This window comes from Lolium perenne, chromosome 7 (genome assembly GCF_019359855.2).
Source record: "Lolium perenne isolate Kyuss_39 chromosome 7, Kyuss_2.0, whole genome shotgun sequence".
NCBI lineage: Eukaryota > Viridiplantae > Streptophyta > Magnoliopsida > Poales > Poaceae > Lolium > Lolium perenne.
Window position 1 is genome coordinate 16138787 of NC_067250.2, and position 22693 is coordinate 16161479.

The following is a 22693-nucleotide window of genomic DNA, read 5'->3' on the forward strand; positions in this document are numbered from 1 at the left end:
TTTCTGGGATTTTACAATGTGCTTTGTCATTTTTAAAGGGCCAAAATCATTTTGTGGAATTAATTTCTATAAACAAAAAGACCTAAAAATCAGCTTTCTATTTCTAAATAAGGGAAGACTAACGTGAGCCATTGGATGAGCATCCAAAATCCCACGCTCTCCCCGGTCTTCCCCCCTCTCTACAACTCTCTCTCTCTCCTCTCTCAGTGTCGACGAGGCTCCACCCGTCAGCTTCTTCCACTTCAAACTATCACCTCAATCTCCCGAGCATCCCACGCGTTGTTCTTCTCTGCAGCGTCGAGATTAGCCTCCCCAAGCCTCATTATCCCCTCGACGCTGCAATCCCTACCTTATCTTGCCCGTGTCACCGTAGACCTCGCCGAGTAGGTCGACCGACCAAAGTCGATCAATTCGCGGCGCAACGACGCCTTGAATTAGTCACACCTAGAACACCCTAATATGTAGGACGTGAGATGTCAAGCTAGCTTACCATATCATGCTGTCTATTTTCAGGATTAAATATTTCGGTTTTGCTATGTGTCAGTCAACTGAGATTTTCTTAATTCTAAGTCACTTAAAAAAAGTGCTTGAGTTGCACTATTCTGTTAGAAAAGTGCAATTAGAAAGGTGCAACTGGACCGAGTTGCACTTTTCTTTAAAGTACCGTTGCACTTTTCTGAGGTGACTAAGACTTAAGAAAATCTCAGTCAACTGAGACATAGACACACCCTAAATATTTCCCACGTTTGGAGTGCAACATCGATCATACTGTATGTTATCATCCTCAACAGGGAAAACCTTATTGCCAGAAAGAAGTTAAAGTGCATTGACATGCACGATGAAATATATTGTAGACATTTCGCAAAATAAATAAATATTGTAGACAGATACTCTGGACCGTGTGCCGAGAGTACATTATGAAAATATATACTCCGTATAGTAAAGCAGAACGTGGTCATTAATTTATTCAAACGCGTGGTTTGGGAAGAAGCTCGAGTTTCTCCTTTCGACGCACGCTGATACCAAACATCTCCGACATATCGATGTCCTCCTCCTTCATGCCTGCCGGCAGCGCCCAGTCGTGACAATACACGAGGTTTGCAAGCATTATCTCCACGGCGATTAAGCCCAAGTTGAGGCCAGGGCACATCCTCCGATCCGCCCAGCTCCGAACGGCATGAACTCGAAGTTACTCCCCCTGAAGTCCACTGCCGCGGCGCTGCCGCCCTCCATGAACCTCTCGGGCGCGAACTCCTCGGGCTTCTGCCACGCGTCAGGATCTCTTCCGATGGCCCAGACGTTGATGAAGATCCTTGTGCCGGAGAGGACATGGTAGCCATCGACGTCGGCGCAGTCAGCCGTGGAGAAGTGAGGTATTAGGAGCGGCAGAGGCGGGTGAAGCCTGAGGGTCTCCTTCACCACGGCCTTCAGGTATGCCATGCCGGCAAGGTCCTCCTCCTCCACCATCTGTTGCCCGTCTGGTGTCTCGTTTCTCACCTCGGCTTGTAGCTTGGCCATGAGCTCTGGTCTGCGCATCAGCTCAGCCATTGCAGTATCCAGCACGAAAAATGACGTGTCCGTGCCCGCACCAATCATGTCCTGTATGCATGTAAACGTACATTGATCAGGAAACTAGCAGTATTCTACTTTCTCCGGGTTTATAGGTCCTACGAGCATAAAGAGAGAGAGAGAGAGAGAGAGAGAGAGAGAGAGAGAGAGAGAGAGGGTTGCTCTGATTGCTCACCATCAACGTGGCCTTCATATGGTTTCTGGTCACGACAGCGTCGTACTCATGCTGAGCAGATAACAAGGCATCGATGAAATCACTTTCTTCTTCTCCTTCTGCTTGCTCGTGGCTTAACAACCCGTCGTCTCTATTTCTTTTCTCGTGGTTTTGGATAATCATTTCGAGTACATTGTCCCAGCGCCTATTCACCTTCTTCCCCTTGTTGGGCACATGAAACAGCCTAGCCATCAGCAGATCTAGTAGTTTTGCTAACCTTGGGAAGAAATTCTCCAGGTTAAAACTCGCAAACATCGCTGTGTTTGTCTGGATCAGCTCCTTGAACAGCCTGTTCCAGCCAGCTTCCTTGGACGACTTCCCTGACAATGCGCGGCAAACCAAATCGCTCGTGAACGTGTTCATCATCTCACTCAGGTCAACGGTTCTGCTCGCAGCCGCCGCCTCCCGGATCTTGGCCATCACCAGCCTCACCTATATATATATGACATGGTGGAAGTTTTTTCATTATAACCTTCAGCAAGCAACACATGCATATATTCACTTGGTGTGAGAAATGCAGTAGCATGTAACGTAATTAGATACACACTGTCGTTGCGACCAACACTCTCTCTCTCTCTCTCGATGAACTCACGATGAACTGGAACGAACAAGAGACAGAAGAATTTTGTGCTGCGTGCAACAACTGCAGCTTTTCGGTTTCTCTTCCTCTTATTGGTGATTACAACTGAAAGCTAAAAACTCGGATCGGGGCAAGCTATGCGGAGCTGCCATCCCAACTCCACTCACCCACGTCCTTGACTGAGCTCGCGGTGACCACGGCATCGTGCCATCCCACGGCTGGATCAACCGAAGCTCCTAACTAACTAGCACTAATCTTAAGTCTAGACAGCTACGACCCATCAGTGTAAAAGCACACATGACAGGCCACTCTTATTCCTAACAAATATCTGAATAAAAGAACAGGTGCAGGGTTTAGCACAACACTTCACCCCCTTAAACCAGCACAGTGATGACGCCGAGCTTCTCCCACAGCTCAACAAACCGAGTCCTTCCCAATGCCTTGGTCAGAACGTCAGCAAGTTGCCCGTCAGTCCTGACATGATCGACGTCGAGCTTTCCTTCAGCAACATACTGTCGAATGTGATGATGCTTAACATCTATGTGCTTGCTTCGATCATGATGAACTGGATTCTTGCTCAGCGCTATTGCAGACTGATTGTCCACAAACAGCCTGAACTTCGCTGGTTCGCGGCCTGTCAGATCCGCCACCAGTCTGCTGAGCCACACACCCTGGGTAGCTCCTGCTCCTGCAGCGACATACTCCGCTTCGCAGGAGGATGTGGCCACCCCCTTTTGCTTCTGAGAGGACCAAGTGATCAGATTGCCGGAGAGGAAGAAAACCACGCCAGAGGTGCTTATGCGATCATCCAGATCCCCGGCGTGATCGCTGTCACTGTAACCAATCAGCTCCAGAGCTCCATTCCCCTTCTTGTAGCGACAACCGTAATTCAGTGTGCCGCGGACGTACCTCAGAATCTGTTTCACAACTGCCCAATGCACAGAACATGGTGACTCCATATAACGGCTCGCTATGCCGACGGCCAAAGCGATATCAGGGCGGGTGTTGACGAGGTACCGGAGGCACCCAATCAGGCCTCTGTACTCGGTGGCGTCAACCTTCTCCGCACCGTCTTCCTTGCGCAGTTTGAGCCGCACCTCCATTGGTGTGTGACAGGCATTGCTGCTGCTCATGCCTGCGCGCTCAAGGATCTTCTCAGAGTATGCTCGTTGGCACAGCGTGATCTCGCCGTGCTCCTGCTTGACCTCGATCCCAAGATAGTATGAGAGCAAACCAAGATCACTCATCTTGAAGAGACGGTGCATCTCCTTCTCGAACGATTCGATCTCGGCGGCGTGGGTGCCCGTGATGATCAGATCATAAACGTATACTCCCACCAGCAGGTAATCCCTGTCGTCGCCGCGCCGGTACATGGCATGCTCCAGAGGACCGCGAACAAAGCCCAGGTCTGCAAGTGAGGAGTCCAGCTTCGCATACCATGCGCGCGGAGCTTGTCGTAGCCCATAGAGCGCCTTGCTCAGTTTCAGCACTGCATGAGGGCTTTCCTTGCTAAGGAACCCTGGAGGCTGTTGCACATACACCTCCTCGTCGAGATCTCCGTTCAAGAAAGCTGACCTGACGTCCATGTGGTGAACCTGCCAGCCGCCGTGCGCTGCAAGGGCCAGAAGAACACGCACGGTCTCCATCCGCGCGACAGGGGCGAAAACTTCGTCGAAGTCCACCCCCTGGCGTTGAGCGTAGCCCTTTACAACGAGCCTCGGCTTGTGCTTCACGATGTTGCCGTGAGGATCTTTCTTCAGCTTGAAAACCCACTTCATCCCGATTGCGCGATGACCGGCGGGCAGGTCTGACAATGTCCAGGTTTTGTTGTCGATGATGCAGGTCATCTCTTCCTCCATCGCCCTTCTCCAGGCAGGCGTGGACAGCGCTTCTTCTAGGCTCGCGGGCTCTTCCGCTGATACGAGCCCGAGCACCTCAGGATCGGACTCATCATCCTCCGGTGTGTCTCCTGATGGCGTAGCGGGTGCGTCGAGTGTCGGCATGGTCGTGGTGTAGATGTTTGACACACGCCTGTACCGATGCATGCCGAGGCCGTCGTCAGCAGCATCGAGCGCACTGTCGTGTGACGGCGGAGTGCACAGTTGGACTGCGGGGGTCACCGGGGTTGGCGCAGCCGCGGGCGATGCACTGGGAGGGCTCTCCGATGTTGGCGAGCGCGTCCGCGCACGCACGCTTGGGCAGGCGTCGTTTCCGTCGTCGACGACCGTCGCTTCGGACTCCGTGACGTACACCACCGTGAAGGAGGTGGACACCCCACTTCCCTGCTCCTTGTCCTGGGCCGCCCAGTCCCACTGGCGCCGTTCTTCAAACGCCACGTCGCGAGTGACGAAGAGGTTGCCGCTGACAGGGTCGTAGACGCGGTAGGCCTTCGATCCCTCCTCGTAGCCCACGAAGACCGTCAGCACCGAGCGGTCGGAGAGCTTGTTGACACCGGGGCCCGTCTTCTTCATGTGTGCGACGCAGCCGAACGTCCGCAGGTGTTCGACAGAAGGCTTGCGGCGGTTCCAAGCCTCATACGGTGTCACTCCGTTGAGGCTACGGGTTGGCGCTCGGTTGAGGATGTACACCGCGCACCGGACTGCCTCGCCCCAGAACATGCCTGGCATGGCCATGCTCTTCATCATGCAGCGCGCCATCTCGACCACCGTCTGGTTCCGTCGTTCCACGACGCCGTTTTGCTGAGGAGAGTAGGGCGCCGTGGTGAAGTGCTCGATGCCGTCCTTGATGCACCATGCCTTGAACTCGTTGGAGTTGAATTCTCCTCCACGGTCTGAGCGGAACGCTCTCAGGTGACAGCTCTGTCTGTTCTCTCCCAGAGCCCTGATCTTCTTGAACATGGTGAATGCCTCGTCTTTCGTCTTCAGAAGCTCCAGCCACATGTATCTGCTGTAGTCATCGACCACCAGCAGGAAGTACTGGTTGCCGCCCGAGGTGGCGGGCTTGATCGGGCCACAGAGATCCGTGTGCACCAGGTCGAGGGGACGTGAAGAGCGGTGCTTCGTCGCCGCCGGGAACGCGAGGCGATGTTGCTTGCCAATTGTGCATCCGTTGCAGATCTCGTCGATGTGGTCCAGCTGCGGCATCCCTCACACCATGTGGTGCTTGGACATGGCGTTCACAGCTCGAAAGTGCAGGTGTCCGAGCCGTGCATGCCACAACCACGTCGGGTCGTCCACCTTGGCGAGCAAGCAGACGGGGGCATCGACATTCAGGTTCAGCACGTAGAGACGATTCGCCGTCCGCTTCACTCGAACTAGGAGGCGCCGCTCTTGGTCGAGGACGCACAGATTGCCGCCCTCGATCACGGTTTTGCAACCGTTCTCGTCCAGCTGCCCGACGGAGACGATGTTCGTGCGCAACTTTGGGATGTAGAACACGTCGCCAAGCACGCGCTGGTTTCCGTCATTGCAACGGAACAACACATTCCCCTTTCCGGCGATGGCGACCAGGAACCCATCACCGAAACGCACCGAGCCGCGCACGGACTCGTCGAGAGTGACGAAGGAGTCCCTCGCGCCGGTCATGTGGCTGCTTGCGCCTGTGTCCAGGTGCCACACCCCAGCCGTAGCTGGTACTGGCACCACCCGCTCCTCATTCAGGAACACGACCTGAGGCTCGGCAGGTACGGCCGGCGCCTTGGCCACGATGGCAAGTTCGGTATGCGTCTCCTCCGCAATGGGTGCAGACTCGGAGACCTCGACAAGCGATGCGAGGAGCAACGCCGGTGGGTCCACCTGGATCTCAGCGATGTTGGCCACCTCACCCTTCTTCTCACGATCGCGCTGAGCCTTCCTGCACTCCTTGGCCCAGTGACCCGCTTTGCCGCAGTAGCGGCAGTTGCCTGCTTGCCGCGGCGCTACGTTCTTGTCGCTGCCCTGGGGTTTTTGCTTGTTTGGCCCCTTTGAGCCCGACGACGATCCCTGCGCGCGCTGCTGCTGGCGCGCCGACCATTCCTCCTCAGTCAGGAGCAGGCGTCCGCTGGCTTCCTGATCGGGCGAGCCGCGGCCCTCTGCCGCTGACAGACGGCCACTCAGCTCCTCGAGGGACAGCGTGTTGAGATCGAGAAGTGTCTCGATAGAACAGGCCATCTGCGAGTACTGCTTTGGCACGACGCGCAGCACCTTCTGTACAGCGTCGACCTCTGAGGTCTTGTCCCCGAGGGTTTTCAGCTCGCAGAGGACGTTGGAGATGCGGAGGGTGAACTCCTCGACCGTCTCTCCGGCCTTGAATGCGAGGCCATCGAACTCCTTGCGGAGCCTCTGGCGGCGTGCCTCTCGCACGCGGTTGTCGCCGATGCGCATGGTGGCCAGCATGTCCCATGCCGCCTTGGCCTCGTCCTTGGCGGCGAGCGCCGGCACCATCTCCGGCGGGACGGATCGGAGGATCGCGCCAAGAGCTTGTCGCTCCTGGCGTTCCGACGCGTCGCCGGTGTCTACGGCCTCCCAGAGACCGGCGCCCTGGAGCGCGATCCGCATCAGGATCCGCCACTCCTGATAGTTCGTCTTGGTGAGGGTGGGGAAGGTGACGTTGCCGCCGCCGCCGCCATTGATCTCACGCACGATCTCCTTGACGACGACCTCGTTGCCGCCGCCGCGCACCAGGCTTCGACCACGCCGCGAGAGCGGGGACACGGAGGTGCGTCGCGGCGGCTGTAGCCCGGCCGCGCCCGCCACCTCAGTCCCCTTTGCCTTCTCCGCTGCTGCCGCCGCACGATCGGCGGAGGTCGACATCTAACCCGGTCGCTCTGATACCAACTGTCGTTGCGACCAACACTCTCTCTCTCTCTCGATGAACTCACGATGAACTGGAACGAACAAGAGACAGAAGAATTTTGTGCTGTGTGCAACAACTGCAGCTTTTCGGTTTCTCTTCCTCTTATTGGAGATTACAACTGAAAGCTAAAAACTCGGATCGGGGCAAGCTATGCGGAGCTGCCATCCCAACTCCACTCACCCACGTCCTTGACTGAGCTCGCGGTGACCACGGCATCGTGCCATCCCACGACTGGATCAACCGAAGCTCCTAACTAACTAGCACTAATCTTAAGTCTAGACAGCTACGACCCATCAGTGTACAAGCACACATGACAGGCTACTCTTATTCCTAACAAATATCTGAATAAAAGAACAGGTGCAGGGTTTAGCACAACACACACCTCTTGTTGACGGGCGATGCGGTATGATTGGACCTTTTTGACGGTGAGCAGGTGCGTGGCGACCAGCTTCCTGATCTGCCGCCATTGCTCGCCGTAGGGAGAGAAGACGAGGTCGGACGTTCCGTACAAGATCGCGTCGGCGACCGACGAAGGTGGCCGTGAAGCCATCTGGTGGTCGTGCGTCCGCGTGATCGCCTTGGCGGCGCTTGGGGACGACACCACAAGGTACGGGACGGAGCCGAGACGAAGTAGCATGAGGCCACCGTACTTCTTGGCAAGGTTGCACAGTGACACGTGATCGTGGATACGGACGAGGTGCATGTGGCCGATGACTGGGAGCCCTCGAGGCGAAGGAGGGAGACGCTTCGCCTGCTGCTTGCTACTACTAGCTGTTTTTGCAAACTGCACTAGCGCAGGAGTAAGATCAGCGGCAGCACTACTAGCAGTGATTGAAGAGGTGTGTCAAGCATGTGTTGATACGATACATTTGTGTTTTGAGACATGGCCGGACTGGATTGTGTAGAACTGTGTCTCCATTAGCAATCTCTATATAGAACCCGTGCTACCCTTACTTAAAGAATCTACAACAATATACTAGTGCTTGAATACTGGTATGGACTGCAACAAGCCAACAGCTAAAGCGTTTCGGGAGTCCTTATCCTGTCAATAGTAATGGATTCGAGCAACCACACCAGATGAGCTCTTTGCATATATAAATACGAATAAATCACATCGTGCCAAAGGTGATTAGAAATTTAAAACTGGTGTAATCATTAAAAGGGGTTTCAAATCTCACTCCAAAACATATGCACGAATCAAGTAGTTCACTGTTCTTTTAATTTAACATTATTACATCCGAACAAGCAAGAGCATGCGCCAAACCGTTTGTTTTGCGAAAGTTCACGCAACTTTTTTTTTGTAGACAGTCAATACCATGACATATTTACACTAGCTAATAGTACATGCATGGTAGAGATACATAAACGGTCTCAAACGATTACAAAATAAAGTCTAAAAACGATTAAATTTCGAGGTCTTTAAACTTTTTCTTATTTCACAACACGATATTCTACTTTTCTGAAGACAAACAAAAACATAGATACCGAATCATGGACCTATAAATACCAACAAAAATTCTCCCGTAATCTTAACTTGAGCTGCAAAACAAAGGCTACATGCATACACAGAGCCATTAAAGTAATCAACCAACACCTGCAAGAGTACAAACACGAGTATTTTCCAGGGAAAAGCAACTGAACAGCCTAGCCGATGTCGTCGGGGAGCTGAGAGTATGAATCACCATTGTGGAGGACATAATATCCGGGAAAATATTGCGAGGATAATCTTGTTCGTGGTAACCATGATAAAAAAATCCAAGATCGATCTAACGAAGCAAGATCGGAATGCCCATAAACTGAAAAAGAAATCTTCCAACACCACCATTGATGTGTGGAAGGAGATCCCGTCGACCAACGAAGGGCAAAGATCACTTATTATAAACAACTAGCGAGGTGGCCCTCGCAAATGAGAGGGCATCGTCTTTGACATGTTGATTATGTTCATGGAAATTGTAGAGAAGGGTATTGGAGATTGCACAGCACCAATAGGGCCGGCTGCTCGTATATATATAGGCGGACACATGTACAATTACAGGTACAACCCTGAGAAAACACGGGGACCTATGTCTATACAATATGTTACTCAACACCCCCCCGCAGTCGAAGGGTCGGCACCGACACACAGACTGGAGCGAAACTCAGGAAAAGTCGTGGATGGCAATCCCTTCGTCATGATATCGGCAAATTGCTGAGACGTCGGTACGTGAAGAACTCGAACGCGACCGAGGGCAACTTGCTCACGAACAAAGTGGATATCCAGCTCGATGTGCTTGGTGCGCCGATGATGAACGGGGTTGGCGGAGAGGTAGACAGCCGACACGTTGTCGCAGAAAACCACCGTAGCCTTGTCAACAGGACAAGACAGCTCGGACAGAAGCTGACGGAGCCATGTGCACTCAGCCACAGCGTTGGCCACGGCGCGGTACTCGGCCTCAGCACTGGAGCGGGACACGGTGGGCTGCCTCTTGGAGGACCAAGAGACAAGCGACGAGCCGAGGTAGACACAGTAGCCGTTGGTGGAGCGGCGCGTATCCGGGCAACCCGCCCAGTCCGCGTCGGAGTAGGCGACAAGGTCAGTCGACGTCGAGGGCGAAGCATGCAATGTCAAGCCGTAGCCCATGGTACCGCAGACGTAGCGGAGAATCCGCTTCACCGCGGCCCAATGAGCATCCCGAGGAGCATGCATATGCAAGCACACCTGCTGCACGGCGTACTGGAGCTCCGGTCGCGTCAGTGTCAAGTACTGAAGGGCACCGACGATGGAGCGATAGAACGGCGCGTCGGACGCCGGCGACCCATCACTGGCGGAAAGCTTGGCCTTCGTGTCGACAGGAGTAGGCGCAGGGTTGCAGTTAAGCATCCCAGCACGCTCGAGAAGCTCGTGAGCATACTTCCGCTGATGGAGGAAGAACCCGTCCGCACGTCGGACAACCTCGATGCCGAGGAAGTAGTGAAGCGGGCCAAGATCCTTCAACGCGAACTCAGCGCGAAGGCGGTCGGTGAGCTGTCGAAGAAGACCAGCGGTGGAGGCCGTCAGAATGATGTCGTCGACGTACAGCAGCAGGTATGCCATGTCGTTGCCGGTCCGGTAGACAAACAGGGACGCATCGGAACGCGTGGAGCGGAAGCCCAGCTGATGCAGGAAGCCGGCGATGCGCTGGTACCAGGCGCGGGGCGCCTGCTTCAGTCCATACAGGGACCGAGAGAGCAAGCACACGTCATCGGAGCGTTCGGGGTCGACGAAGCCGGTGGGTTGCTGACAGTACACCCGTTCCTGCAGATGGCCATGAAGGAAGGCGTTGGAGACGTCCATCTGATGCACGGGCCACGCACGAGACGCGGCGAGGTGCAGCACTGTGCGGATCGTGCCCGGTTTGACAACCGGGGCAAACGTATCCGTGAAGTCGACGCCAGCGCGCTGCCGAAAGCCGCGCACCACCCAGCGCGCCTTGTAGCGCTCGAGAGTACCGTCGGAGCCGAGCTTGTGCTTGAAGACCCATTTGCCGGAGATGACATTGGCGCGAGGGGGCCTGGGAACGAGCTCCCAGGTCCTATTGCGCTGAAGCGCGTCGTACTCCTCCTGCATGGCGGCACGCCAATGCGGGTCGCGCAAGGCAGCGCGAGCCGAGGTGGGAACCGGCGAAGGAGCGGGCGCCGAGCCGGTGGGAGAGCCGGTCGGGCCAGCCTGATGACCAGACTGGCCGGGCGACGGGCCGGTCTGACCGGGCGCTTGGCCGGGTCGGCTGGTGGAGGGGACGCCGCCGTCGTGCGGCAATATGCTGTTGCCGCTGGCCCAGAAGGCAGACGCAGTAGACGGAGAAGCCGCGCAGACATACTGGTCGGCGGGGTAGCGTGTAGACGGCCGCCGCACGCCTGCGCGGGCGCGGGTGAGCATGGGCTCAGGAACCGCAGCGACGGGTGGCGAGGCAGACGACGAAGAGGCGGCCGCCGCGGGCGACGGGGGCACCGGGACGCCTCGGACATCGCGGGCGATGGCGCCGCGGGCGAGGGCGCCGCAGGCGATGGGGGCGCCGCAGGCGAGGGCGCCGCAGGCGACGGGGGCGCCGCGGGCGAGGGCGCCGCAGGCGACGGGGGCGCCGCGGGCGAGGGCGCCGCAGCGACGGGGCGCGCCGGCGCGACGGGGGCGCCGCGGGTGAGGGCGCCGCTGGCGACGGGGGCGACGGGGGCGCCGCGGCGGTGCGGACGCCGGGGGACCAGGCGGGGGCCACCGCGGTCGAGGCGTCGGCGCGCGGCCGCAGAGGGCCAGCGGGCGCCGGGGACGCCGAGGGACCAGGCGGGGCCGGCGCCGGGGGGGCCACCGCGGTCGGTCGTCGGCGCGTGGCCGCAGGAGGGCCAGCGGGCGCCGGGAGCGTCGTCGGAGGTGTCGCCATGAGTCCCTGCTGAAACGGAAAAACCAACTCGTCAAAGTACACGTGCCGGGAAGTGATGACACGATGAGAGACCGGGTCGTAACAGCGGTAACCCTTGGTGTTGGCGGGGTAGCCGAGAAACACACAAGGGAGGGAGCGCGGCGCAAGCTTATGCGCGGCGGTGGCAGCAGTGTTAGGAAAACACCGGCAGCCGAAGATGCGGAGGTCATCATAGGTGGGCGGCGCACCGTAAAGGAGATGATGCGGCGTGTAGGACCAACGCACACGACACGGGCGGATGTTGACGAGGAGAGTCGCCGTGGCAAGGGCATCCGGCCAGAATCGCGGGGGCATGGAGGCATGGAACAGAAGGGTGCGGACGCAGTCGTTGAGGGTACGAAGCATCCGTTCGGCACGGCCATTCTGGGAAGAAGTGTATGGACACGTGAGGCGGAAGATGGTGCCGTGGGTGGCGAGAAGTGAGCGAATGGTGATGTTGTCGAACTCCTTGCCGTTGTCGGTCTGGAAAGCGTGAATGGGGCGACCAAACTGAGTGGAGACGAACGCGAAGAAGGCGGTGAGGGTGATGGCAACATCTGACTTACGGCGAAGTGGAAAAGTCCATACAAAATGCGAGTAATCATCAAGAATCACAAGATAATAATTATAACCAGAGTTACTCGGAACCGGCGAGGTCCATACATCACTATGAATGAGTTGAAAGGGAAAAGACGCGACTGTGGAGGACGAACTAAACGGAAGGCGAACATGTTTGCCTAGACGACATGCTTCACAAGAGTGGGCATCCGTTTTATTACAAGTAAAGGAGAATCCTTGCATTATTTGACGCAGAGTGGCGGAGCTAGGATGGCCAAGACGGGCGTGCCAAAGGTCGACACCGGCGGAGAGGGCGAGTGGACGGCCGGTGGTGATGGAGGCCGCGCCAACGGGGTAGAGATCGCCGGGGCTGTCACATCGGTGGAGGAGCATCCGGGTACGACCATCCTTGACAGAGAAACCAAAAGCGTCAAATTCCACAGTCACAGGGTTATCACGACAGAAAGATTTAACAGAAACATGGTTTTTGATCAAGTCAGGAGAAACGAGAACATTATGGAGAGAGAGGGGAGTGGAGGTGGAAGGAAAAGAGACAGAACCAGTGTGAGTAATAGGAAGAGCATGACCGTTGCCAACGATGATGCGAGAGGAGGTGGAAGCGGGTGTGGAAAAGGAGAGGTTACCGGGATGCGCCGCCATATGCGCGGAAGCGCCGGTGTCCATGAACCAGTCGCCACCGCCACCATACGCCCCAGCAGAGGGGGCGCTCTGGAGGGCGGTCAGGAGCGCGGGATCCCACGGGGTCGCACCCGGAGGGCGGCGTAGGCCGGGGCAGGCTGGGGCGCCGCGTAGAACGCCTGGTGGGAGGCTGGACGCGGCCCCATAATGCCCGGGTAGGGGGCGCGCGGCACGGGCATGGAGTAGGCGTGAACGACCCCGGTCCACGGGTTGTGGCCGGCAGTCCATGGCGGAGGGGCGGTGTACTGCGGGGGACGAGGCGCGGGGGCGGCGGCATTGGCGCCACCGTTGCCGCCACCGTTGCCACCGCCACGGCGACGACGGCCACGGCGGCCACCACCGGGGAGGAGCCGGCTGGCCGGTCCAGGGACCGGTCTGGCCGGCCGGGCGCCGGCGGGCCCGGTCCGAGGGCCGGTCTGGCCGGCCTGGTGACCGGTCTGACCGGGCGGCGGGCGGCGGCGGGGAAACCCGGCGGCGGACCCAGGGGGCGAGGCGCAGGGGCGCGGGGCGCGGGAGTCTGGGCGCCGCGGGAGAAGCCAGCGGCGAAGGCGGTGTGGGCCGCCCGAGCCCGGAGGTGCTTGAGGCGGCGCTCCTCGAGGCGCAGGTACGCCACGGCCTGCTCGAAGGTGGGCGTGGTGAGGAGCGTGAGGTTGGAGGCGGCGTTGCTGAGATCCTCGCCGAGACCCGCCGACAGGGTGGAGAGCATGATCTTGTCATCGATCGGGAACTCCAAGTCACGGAGCTCATCGGAGAGACTCTTCAGCTTGAGGGCGTAGTCATCGAGAGACAGGTCGTTCTGGTGGGTGCCGAAGAACTCCTGTTGGAGGAAGGTGACCCGCTGGATTTTGTTGTCGGTGAAGAGGCCGGTGATCTTATCCCAGACCGTGTGGGCGGAGTCGCCGTCGCGGACGACAGTGCGGAAGATGTCGTTGGAGACGGTCTGGTAGAACCAGCGGATGATGGTGGCGTCGATGGCGAGCCACTCGGGGTCGTGCGGCATGGCGAGAAGGTCGATGGTGCCGTCGACGTGATCAAGGAGATCATACTCGCGGAAGAGCAGCCCAAAGTACGTCTTCCACGGGAAGAAGTTGGCAGCGGTGGTGGAGAGCTTCAGCGGCACGCGCTCGGCGATGGGGATGTCGCGGATGACGGCGACGGAGGGGCCGGCGAAGGGGTTGCTGCTGCCGGAGCCGGAGGATGAGTCGAAGCGCGCCATGGCGGAAGCGGTGGTGGTGGGGAGGGCCGGCGGCGCCCTAGATGAGAGGGGCGGCGGCTAGGGTTGGAAGTGGGGAGGGCCGGCGGCGCCCTAGAGAGGAGGGGGCGGCGGCTAGGGTGGATGGCGGAAGCGGTGGTGGTGGGGAGGGCCGGCGGCGCCCTAGAGGAGGAGGGCGGCGGCTAGGGTTGGGGAGGGCCGGCGGCGCCCTAAGGAGGAGGAGGGGCGGCGGCTAGGTCAGGACCCGAAGGGTCTCTGATACCATGTAGAGAAGGGTATTGGAGATTGCACAGCACCAATAGGGCCGGCTGCTCGTATATATATAGGCGGACACATGTACAATTACAGGTACAACCCTGAGAAAACACGGGGACCTATGTCTATACAATATGTTACTCAACAGAAATATTCAAATATTCTGGAACTATAGAAGTCTAAATCTAATATCCTGTTGCTGCTGCAAATACCTTAATAGGTGGAAAAAATCACATGTATTATGAATCATCCAACTTTGTGGTGGGTTACAAAATTTTCAAATAATTGCCAAATACTCTGGAATCCCATTGATTATGAAATGTAACTAATACTATGTTGATATAGATTTACCCTCTTGATGCTAAACCATGCTTCAGTGTAAGTGTTCTACTCTCTCATGGATCACGTTATTTTTTTGTCATGTAGCAATGACTACACGACTTGGATAATATAAGGTCTAATATAACTCATTGAAGTTAAGAAATAACTGTTGGTTACTAACATTCCTCGGTAGTATCTTCATTGTACCCAATACTTTAGATAAGTTATTTGACTTACATGATAAACCAAGTAATAAAAAAAACTACAATTCCAAAGACATATGCACTTGAATCTCAAGATATTTGAAAACTATGGGTAAAGCAAAAGCACATTTCATTACATGCATCATGGACATTACATATATATGCTCATTCACGAGCAATGATGTGATGGCGGCGGTGGACTTCCGGCCTCCCGTGTGATGGCGGGGCGGCGGCGGTCGGAGGTTGGAGGGGCGACGGTGGCCTCTGTGCTGCGGCCTCCCCTGCCTCCCGGCGGCGGCACACCGGTGGCGGCTGGTGGTGGGATGGCGCCATCCCCTCCGCTTCTCGCCGGTGCGAGGGGGTGACCTTGGGATTCTCCCGCGGTACGAGGACACCCGGGGCAGCAGCCTCGGGTTCGACGGTGGAGGCGGCCTTCTTCTTCGTCGGAGGTGGTCGGCCAGGCTGGTAGTCCTGTGTGAGATCTCGCACAGGTCTCCGGCGATGGTGATCTAGTCCGGGGTGTCATGGTGGCCGGTGAAAACTGAGCCTTGACCTCGGTCTTGGCGGATGATGGCGATGTCGGTCGACGTCGTTACCTTGTCGAAGGCGTCATCTTTGCCCGTCTTGGCACTACACTCGGCGAGTTGGGGATGCGCGACTGCCGGTGAAAACCGTGTTCCGACCTCGGTTGGCGGACGATGGCGACGTGTCGCGCCGCTACCTTCTTGAAGGCATCGTCGACGTAGTCTGCGGTTTCTCACTCGTGCTGCTCCGGGGGAAACCCTAGGTCCGGGTCTCCCGGATCGGACGATGGCGGCGCGCCCTGCGTCGTTCTACCGCTTGGGGCATCGTTTTTGGAGCAGCTGCTGGATGTTGGCGGTTTTCGGTGGAGTGGTGTTCATCTACCACTTTGTTGGCGTTGAGGCTCAGTGGCATGGTGCTGCAGGGTATCGACGACATATGCGGGATGATGTATACGTGCAGGAGGGTGGAGCCGTCTGGCGTCATGGTGGCATCGACGGCAGGTCTTGCAAGGTTAATGCGATGATCTCTCTTGAAGATGGAGTCGAGGAAGACGGCGGGAGCAACTCCTGTGGCATGTGTGTTGACGTGCGCTGAGAGTCTGCTTGACTGGATGTGTTTCTCACCTGCTATTGGGCGGTTTGGGAAGGCATTTAGTTTTGGATGATGTGAGTTGGTGTATTGTTACCCTCTTCATCCCACTGTAGGTATAGTAAGGTTGCTTCGAGTTTGATCTTTTGTATTGTTTCTTGTAAGGTTCGTGAATAATCTAATAAAAAGCCGTGTGCATCCTTTGGATGCAGAAGCTGGGGCGATATTTCCCCCATTTCGAAAAAAAAAAAGAGCAATGATATATTTCTAAGCTGTTACTCCCTCCATCCTATAAAGGATGTCTCAACTATAGTGTCTACATAAAACCAATTTAGACAAATCTAAGACATAAATGTAAGACATCTTTTATGGGACAGAGAGAATAGATGCAAAGAAAGTTATATTTTTCCAATTTAGCGTGACCAAAAGCATCCTTGAACTAAAAGCTAGTAGATCTGCTATATTAAGCTCAAAGTCGAAACCTTATTATTGGACTTTCCATATGACAATCTAATACATTGTTATTGATACTTCTTTAAAAGAGTAAAATACATGGGGCATTATTGAACTTGTCCGTATAAATCACTTTGGTCACCGTACTTAGGAAAGTTGAATTTACGGTCATGGAAGTCGCGTTGCCGGCTCACGTACCATCACTGGAGACAATACACATACGTATTTGCAAACGTGGCACCATGTTGACCAGTCAACATTGCAAAAAGCCCCTTAAATTATTTAATCATGGTTCTCGCTGGGAAGGAAGAGGGCGCTGACGTTTGTTTGCACGCGAGCTGGCTGGGCTGATGCGAGGCATGTACGTGCATTGTGCATGGGTGTGCTACTGTCGCTGGATTGCAGGAAGCTTTATTATCGTATCTAGCTCCAGCGTACAAGCTGCACGAGTATCCTACTTGTTAGGTGAGCTAGAGCCGCGCCGTTCCGCTCTGCTGCTCGCCGCCATGCAGCTGGCCCCATTGGGCATCCTCACACGTACTTCGCCGGCGACGGCGAGCCGCGGACGGCAGTGCATGGTTGTCACCTCCAGCAACCTCTTGTTGAACCGGTTGTTCGCACCAAGCGCCGTTGTGAGTGCCCATCACTAGATGAGATGCAAGATGCATCAACTACCACAGCCGCGTGAGTCGTGTGCAAGGCAACTTCATGAGCAAGATTGTGAGTGCCCGCAGGCTGCTGCTTCTCAACATGCGATGCATGTACCATCTGCTCGTCAATACTCAAGCCACCGTTGCCAAGCACGGTCGTTCGTCGCTGGATCCGTGCCGCAACGTGGGCGACCCACGATCCCAACTCCCAAGCAATGGCAGTGCCAGATGCCGCTCATGCCACCTGCCACCAGTGCACCACAATGTGCCTTGCTCAGCCGTCCGGTGTGCGCTACGCGAACACGGACCACCGTGAAGAATACCTGTAGCAGGATCAGGGCCATGGTCTCCACACGGCGAGTAGACAACCACCGCAAGCTATCTGCCACTGGCGCGCCACAACGTTGGTCCTCCCACTAGTGGAAAACTGGGCAATAGGCCCGGTCCATTTGGGCCTTTAGACCCGGTTCCTGAACCGGGACCAACTAGGCGGGACTAAAGGGGGTACCCTTTAGTCCCGGTTCAAAGATAAACCGGGCCTAAAGGCCTCAACACGTGGTGCGACCAGGGAGCTCGCGCTGGAAGGGCTTTGGTCCCGGTTCGTGGTACGAACCGGGCCTATGTTTCTCTGCCGCGGCAGAGAATTGCTATTTCTCTGCCGCGGCACAGATTTGGGCTGTACCAGCGTTTCTCTACCGCGGCAGAGAAACAGTCTGTTTCCCTTGCCGCGGCAGAGTTTCAGCAATGCATATATATATCATTCAAGAAACCACAAAAAATCGTCATGAATATATATAGACATCGTCAACAGTACACGACATAGTCAACACAGTACACGTAATGCATGCATATTTACAATACAACTTTTCCTGAACGAATATCCTCCGCCGTCACGATCTTCCGATAGTGCTCTCCACCTGGGGTAAGGACCTCGGTAATAAAGAATCCCGCGATTTCCTCTTGAATTGCTTTTATTTGATCCGCTGTTATGAGAGTGTCCCGCAGGCGTGTCATCTATATTTAAAAAAGGAGATCAATATATGAATGGAACTCAATACAATAGATGGTACTAATTAAGATTAATTGTGAAAATTTGTTATCGTACACGAGTGTGGTGTATTTGGGGATCCCCACCCTTGGGACAGGACATGTCACGCATGAAGGTGCAGACGTAGTATCCACATAAGTTATTCCCTTTTTCCTGCCTCATACACTTTACGAAAAAATAGTTCGATCAAACTAATAATCAAGCATCGTATTGAAAGTAAATATCATATATAAAGTTTCACGGACATAGCTATATATATAGTACTACTTACAGGGTAATCTCTAAATGTAAGCTCCGGTTTCCATTCACCCGGAACAGTATTGATGAACCGTTTCCAAGCCCTGCCCGGCAAAAAATAATGAGTAAATGAGTAATTGATTAGTTGATGATATCTTCGAATTAGAGCAGATGAAGATGCCAATACGAAATTGATTGAAACTACCTCTGGAGGATGGCAGCCATGTCCGCCCATTCCGCATATTCTTTACGTTTCGAGTCCATGACGTTTACGACTCCAAGGTGAAGATCAATGATTAGGAGAATAAAATGGAAACTGCACAAGCATAGCTCAATGATTACGAGAATAAAGTGGAAGGTGCACAAGCATAATGTATGTTATATATAACACTCACTTGAAGTTGTAGGGAAAGAATATATCCTCTTTGTCTGCTTGCTTCTCTAAAAACATTACGATGTTGTCCTCTGTGTCCTTGGCGAAGTCTCGAACCGTAACTTCATGAACTGTGTTTGGGTCTATGAACCCCAGCGGTAGGAGCTTGCCTCTTTTGTATTCCAGCTTCTTCATTCTGCATAATTAAATGTATAGCGTACACAAAGAATATAATGAGGATAATTGTTAGTGCAAATGAATGAGCTACAAACTTAATTACACAAATAAATCACTTACAGGCAGTAGCAACTGATGACAGCTTTGTCGAGGGCGTCTTGATTGAATAACTGAAACAGTTCTTCTACGTCAATGTTTATCTCGTCTTCCCCCCGGAAGTAATGCTCATCTCTAAGATACACCGTGAGGTAGCGATCACCTATTCGACAGGCTTTCAGGTACCATTCATGCAACCTTCGCATCTGAGTCCCTAGACGCGCGAGCTCGCCAGGTTTGACGAGATCAGATCCGTATCTATACTTGTTTACCACTTGAGCCGTTGGATAGTAATCTTCGTACTCAACTGATGCTCCCTGAGCTCTAGCCGCCCGTTCGATCATCGATGCCGTCTCTGGATCATGATATGGCTCCACGATGAAGTGGGGTGCGGCCTGAATGTCCTGCTGTCCAAGCTGGGCGACTTTTTTTGCTTCTTTCATCGCTTTAGAGGACTGTCCAAGAGAGCGGTCATAATCAGCTCTCAGCTCAGGTCTCTTCATTCTCGTCTCGGCAAAGTGCTTCACTGTCTGCGGTGGAATAAACATCTTCTTCGGCGCAGTTGCAAGAAACGCCTTTTGCTCTTCAGTCTGCTCATGTGGCAACAACTCTGGAGTCTGTTCCCTCATTGGAGTTGATGATCTCTTCGGAGCTGTAGGAGGTGCCGCGGACCGCTTCCTCTTTTGCTTAGGTGGAAGCGGCGGAGTCTCCTGACGAGGAGGAGGAGGCGGCGGAGTATTTTCACGCGGAGGAGACTGGTCATGGATAGGGGAATCATCATCGCGCAGAGGAGAATCATCACGCGGAGGAGACTGCACAGGTGGCGGAGGAGGCGGAGGTGGCCTGCTTGTTGGCTTCTCACCTGGAAACACAATGTTCTCCTTCCGCCATTGCACGGTGGTTCTACGGGCTTCTCCCAGTTCTTTGATTTCCCCATCTTCACCTGCAGGGTGCTCAAGCACCAACCCCTCATACTCTCTCAACACTTCATCCACCATCCCCCAATCCCGTAGAACCACTCCTTGCACCGTTCGATCCAACCGTGTGTCCCTAATCTGATCCCTTTACTGGTCAGTTCCGCCTCAGCTGCCTCCCACTTAGGACGGTTAGCCCTGTATCCACCTGGACCCAGAATTTGGTGATATAGCTTCAACGCAGCATTTGCCTTATTTATTTCCGACCTTCTCAAAAATTCTTCTGACTCCGTGCTGTACTTCACGAATTCGTCCCAGTGATTTTTTACCTTCTCACTGTCCGGAGTCTTCTTTAATTTGATAAGGCGGCGCAATCTTTTCTTGTGGCTCTTGAATAGTTCGGCCATCTTCTTCTTGCCAAACTCGCGGAGGGCCTGCTCCATCTTGGCCTTCTCAGCGTCACCCCCCTCTTCGGGTACTATGTTGAAATGTGCCATGAGCTTGTTCATAATGCTGTTTTTGGCTACATCATCGATATAAAGACCTTGAGCTTCTTCCTCTGCAGACAGCACTAGTCCCTTCGGCTTGTGCCATTCTCGAACGGTGATCGGGACGTGGTCCCTAACAAGCACTCCGCATTGAGCTATAAATGCCTTTGCACCTTTCTCTGGAGCAATCGGTTTACCATCCTTCTCGATGTGGGTGATGTCGTGCCTAACACCGTCATCCAACTTTTTGGCCGGGCCTCGCTTCCTCGACTTTACAGAAGAAGTGCTCGATCCGGAGGGCTAAAAAAGAAATAGTTCATAGTCAGTACAATTTCATTAGTTAATGCATCTAGTCGATCAACAGCGGCTTAATTAATTTATATACCTCGGTGATAACTACAGTAACCAGCCGATACCCCTCCGACGCTCAGCAACCAGCCGGTAGGGACGCGGTAGCCCGGCGGGCAGGGGTAGTTCGACGCGCAAAGCGCCTCCGCCTCCCGGAGGGTTAGAGATACGATGGAAGCCATGTGACCTGGTGATGAGGTTTGCAGATATGAGTCTAGATGTGATATGTAAATGGAGGCCAAGCCAACATATATATAGTGAAAAAATGGCGGGAGGACGGAGGCGGGAAGCAGTGGAAAGCGCGGGAAGAAAAATAGGCGGGAACGCAGTGGCGCCTAAAACTGTCGGTGGGATAAGAACGTGTGGGTAACCTTTAGTCCCGGCTGGTGGGTACAACCGGGACTAAAGATCCTTTTTTGTGTCATCTAACAAAACTGTCGGTGGGATAAGGACGTGTGGGTAACCTTTAGTCCCGGCTGGTGGGTACAACCGGGACTAAAGATGTCGGCAGGATAAGAACGCATGGGTGGACGCACTGCTCGATGAGATAAAGCATGTAGCGCACGACGCCCTGTCGAAGGAACAAGACAAAGTAGAAGAGGTGCCGTGCCTATAAAAGGAGCATCGATACGCCTTGCCAAGCCCCTGAACGACTACATCTCATCTAACAGTGTTGGGGAAAGGGTTGGGAAATCTCCCGTGGCGCATCTCCACTTTTAATATCTTACATACAGTTACATGATTACACAAAAATAAATGGGAAATTGATTGCCATGTTGAGATACTCATTTGTGCCATGAACATTCTTCAATTAACTTGATGATGGAGCATCTTCATCATTTAATTAATCTTCTTCGGCCGTAACCATGGAGCATCTTCATCATTTAACTTGATGCTTGGATCAATGTTCACTCTGAAGGGTGGAATTTCATCAAACTGATTATAATCTTCTGACATGTCTGTCTTGTCCTCCACTCCCACGATGTTTCTTTTTCCGTAAAGAACTATGTGGCGCTTTGGCTCATCGTTTGATGTATTTGTTTCCTTATGTTTCCTTTTTCTTGGTTTGGTAGACATATCCTTCACATAGAAAACCTGGGCCACATCCTTGGCTAGGACGAATGGTTCGTCTCTATACCCAAGATTGTTGAGATCCACTGTTGTCATTCCATACAACTTGTCTACCTGAACCCCGCCTCCTGTTTTGTTGACCCATTTGCACCTAAACAAAGGGACCTTAAAAGAAGGTCCATACTCAAGTTCCCATATATCCTCTATGTAACCATAATATGTGTCATTTGGGCCTTCATTCATTATTGCATCAAAGCGGACACCACTGTTTTGGTTGGTGCTCTTTTTATCTTGGGCGATCGTGTAAAATGTATTCCCATTTATCTCGTACCCTTGGAAAGTCACTACGATCGAAGATGGTGTCTGGGCCAGCAAGTACAACTGATCTTCAATATGTTTGTTATTCAGGAGATGTTTTTGCAACCAACCGCCGAAAGTCGACATGTGTTCACGTCTAATCCAATCGTTCGACCGCCCGGGTTGGGAGCGTAGAAAGTTCTTGTGGTCACCGATATACGGAGCCACCAAGGTGGAACTTTGTAGGACTGTGTAGTGTGCTTGAGTCAAAGAAATCCCGTCCCTACATATCATTGATTTCCTTCCTAGCGTGCCTTTTCCACTTAGTCTCCCTTCATGCCGCGATTCAGGAACACCAATCGGCTTAAGGTCGGGAATAAAGTCAACACAGAATTCAATGACCTCCTCTGTTCCATAGCCCTTGGAGATGCTTCCTTCTGGCCTAGCACGGTTATGAACATATTTCTTCAAGACTCCCATGAACCTCTCGAAGGGGAACATATTGTGTAGAAACACAGACCGAGAATGGAAATCTCATCGACCAGGTGAACCAGGAGATGTGTCATAAAAATGAAAAAGGATTGTGGGAACACCAGCTCAAAACTAACGAGAC

At 54.1% G+C, this 22693-nt stretch overlaps 2 protein-coding genes and 1 pseudogene across 2 annotated transcripts; all 3 read right to left on the reverse strand.

Moving 5' to 3' along the window:
* Positions 1-864: 864 nt before the first annotated feature.
* LOC139833484 (indole-2-monooxygenase-like) lies at positions 865-8063 on the reverse strand (annotated as a pseudogene).
* A 9763-nt stretch (positions 8064-17826) lies between these two features.
* LOC127313721 (uncharacterized) lies at positions 17827-18629 on the reverse strand. The gene is made up of 4 exons (XM_051344193.2): positions 18522-18629; positions 18351-18420; positions 18137-18244; positions 17827-18045 (listed from the first exon to the last, which is right to left on the reverse strand). The coding sequence occupies exons 1-4, from the start codon at positions 18578-18580 to the stop codon at positions 17884-17886; spliced, it is 399 nt and encodes a 132-aa protein (XP_051200153.2). The 5' UTR covers positions 18581-18629; the 3' UTR covers positions 17827-17883.
* Positions 18630-18707: 78 nt separating this feature from the next.
* Positions 18708-19960, reverse strand: LOC139833514 (uncharacterized). The gene is made up of 2 exons (XM_071823810.1): positions 18987-19960; positions 18708-18885 (listed from the first exon to the last, which is right to left on the reverse strand). Exons 1-2 carry the CDS (start codon positions 19958-19960, stop codon positions 18708-18710), a joined length of 1152 nt encoding a protein of 383 aa, XP_071679911.1.
* Between the last annotated feature and the right edge of the window lie 2733 nt (positions 19961-22693).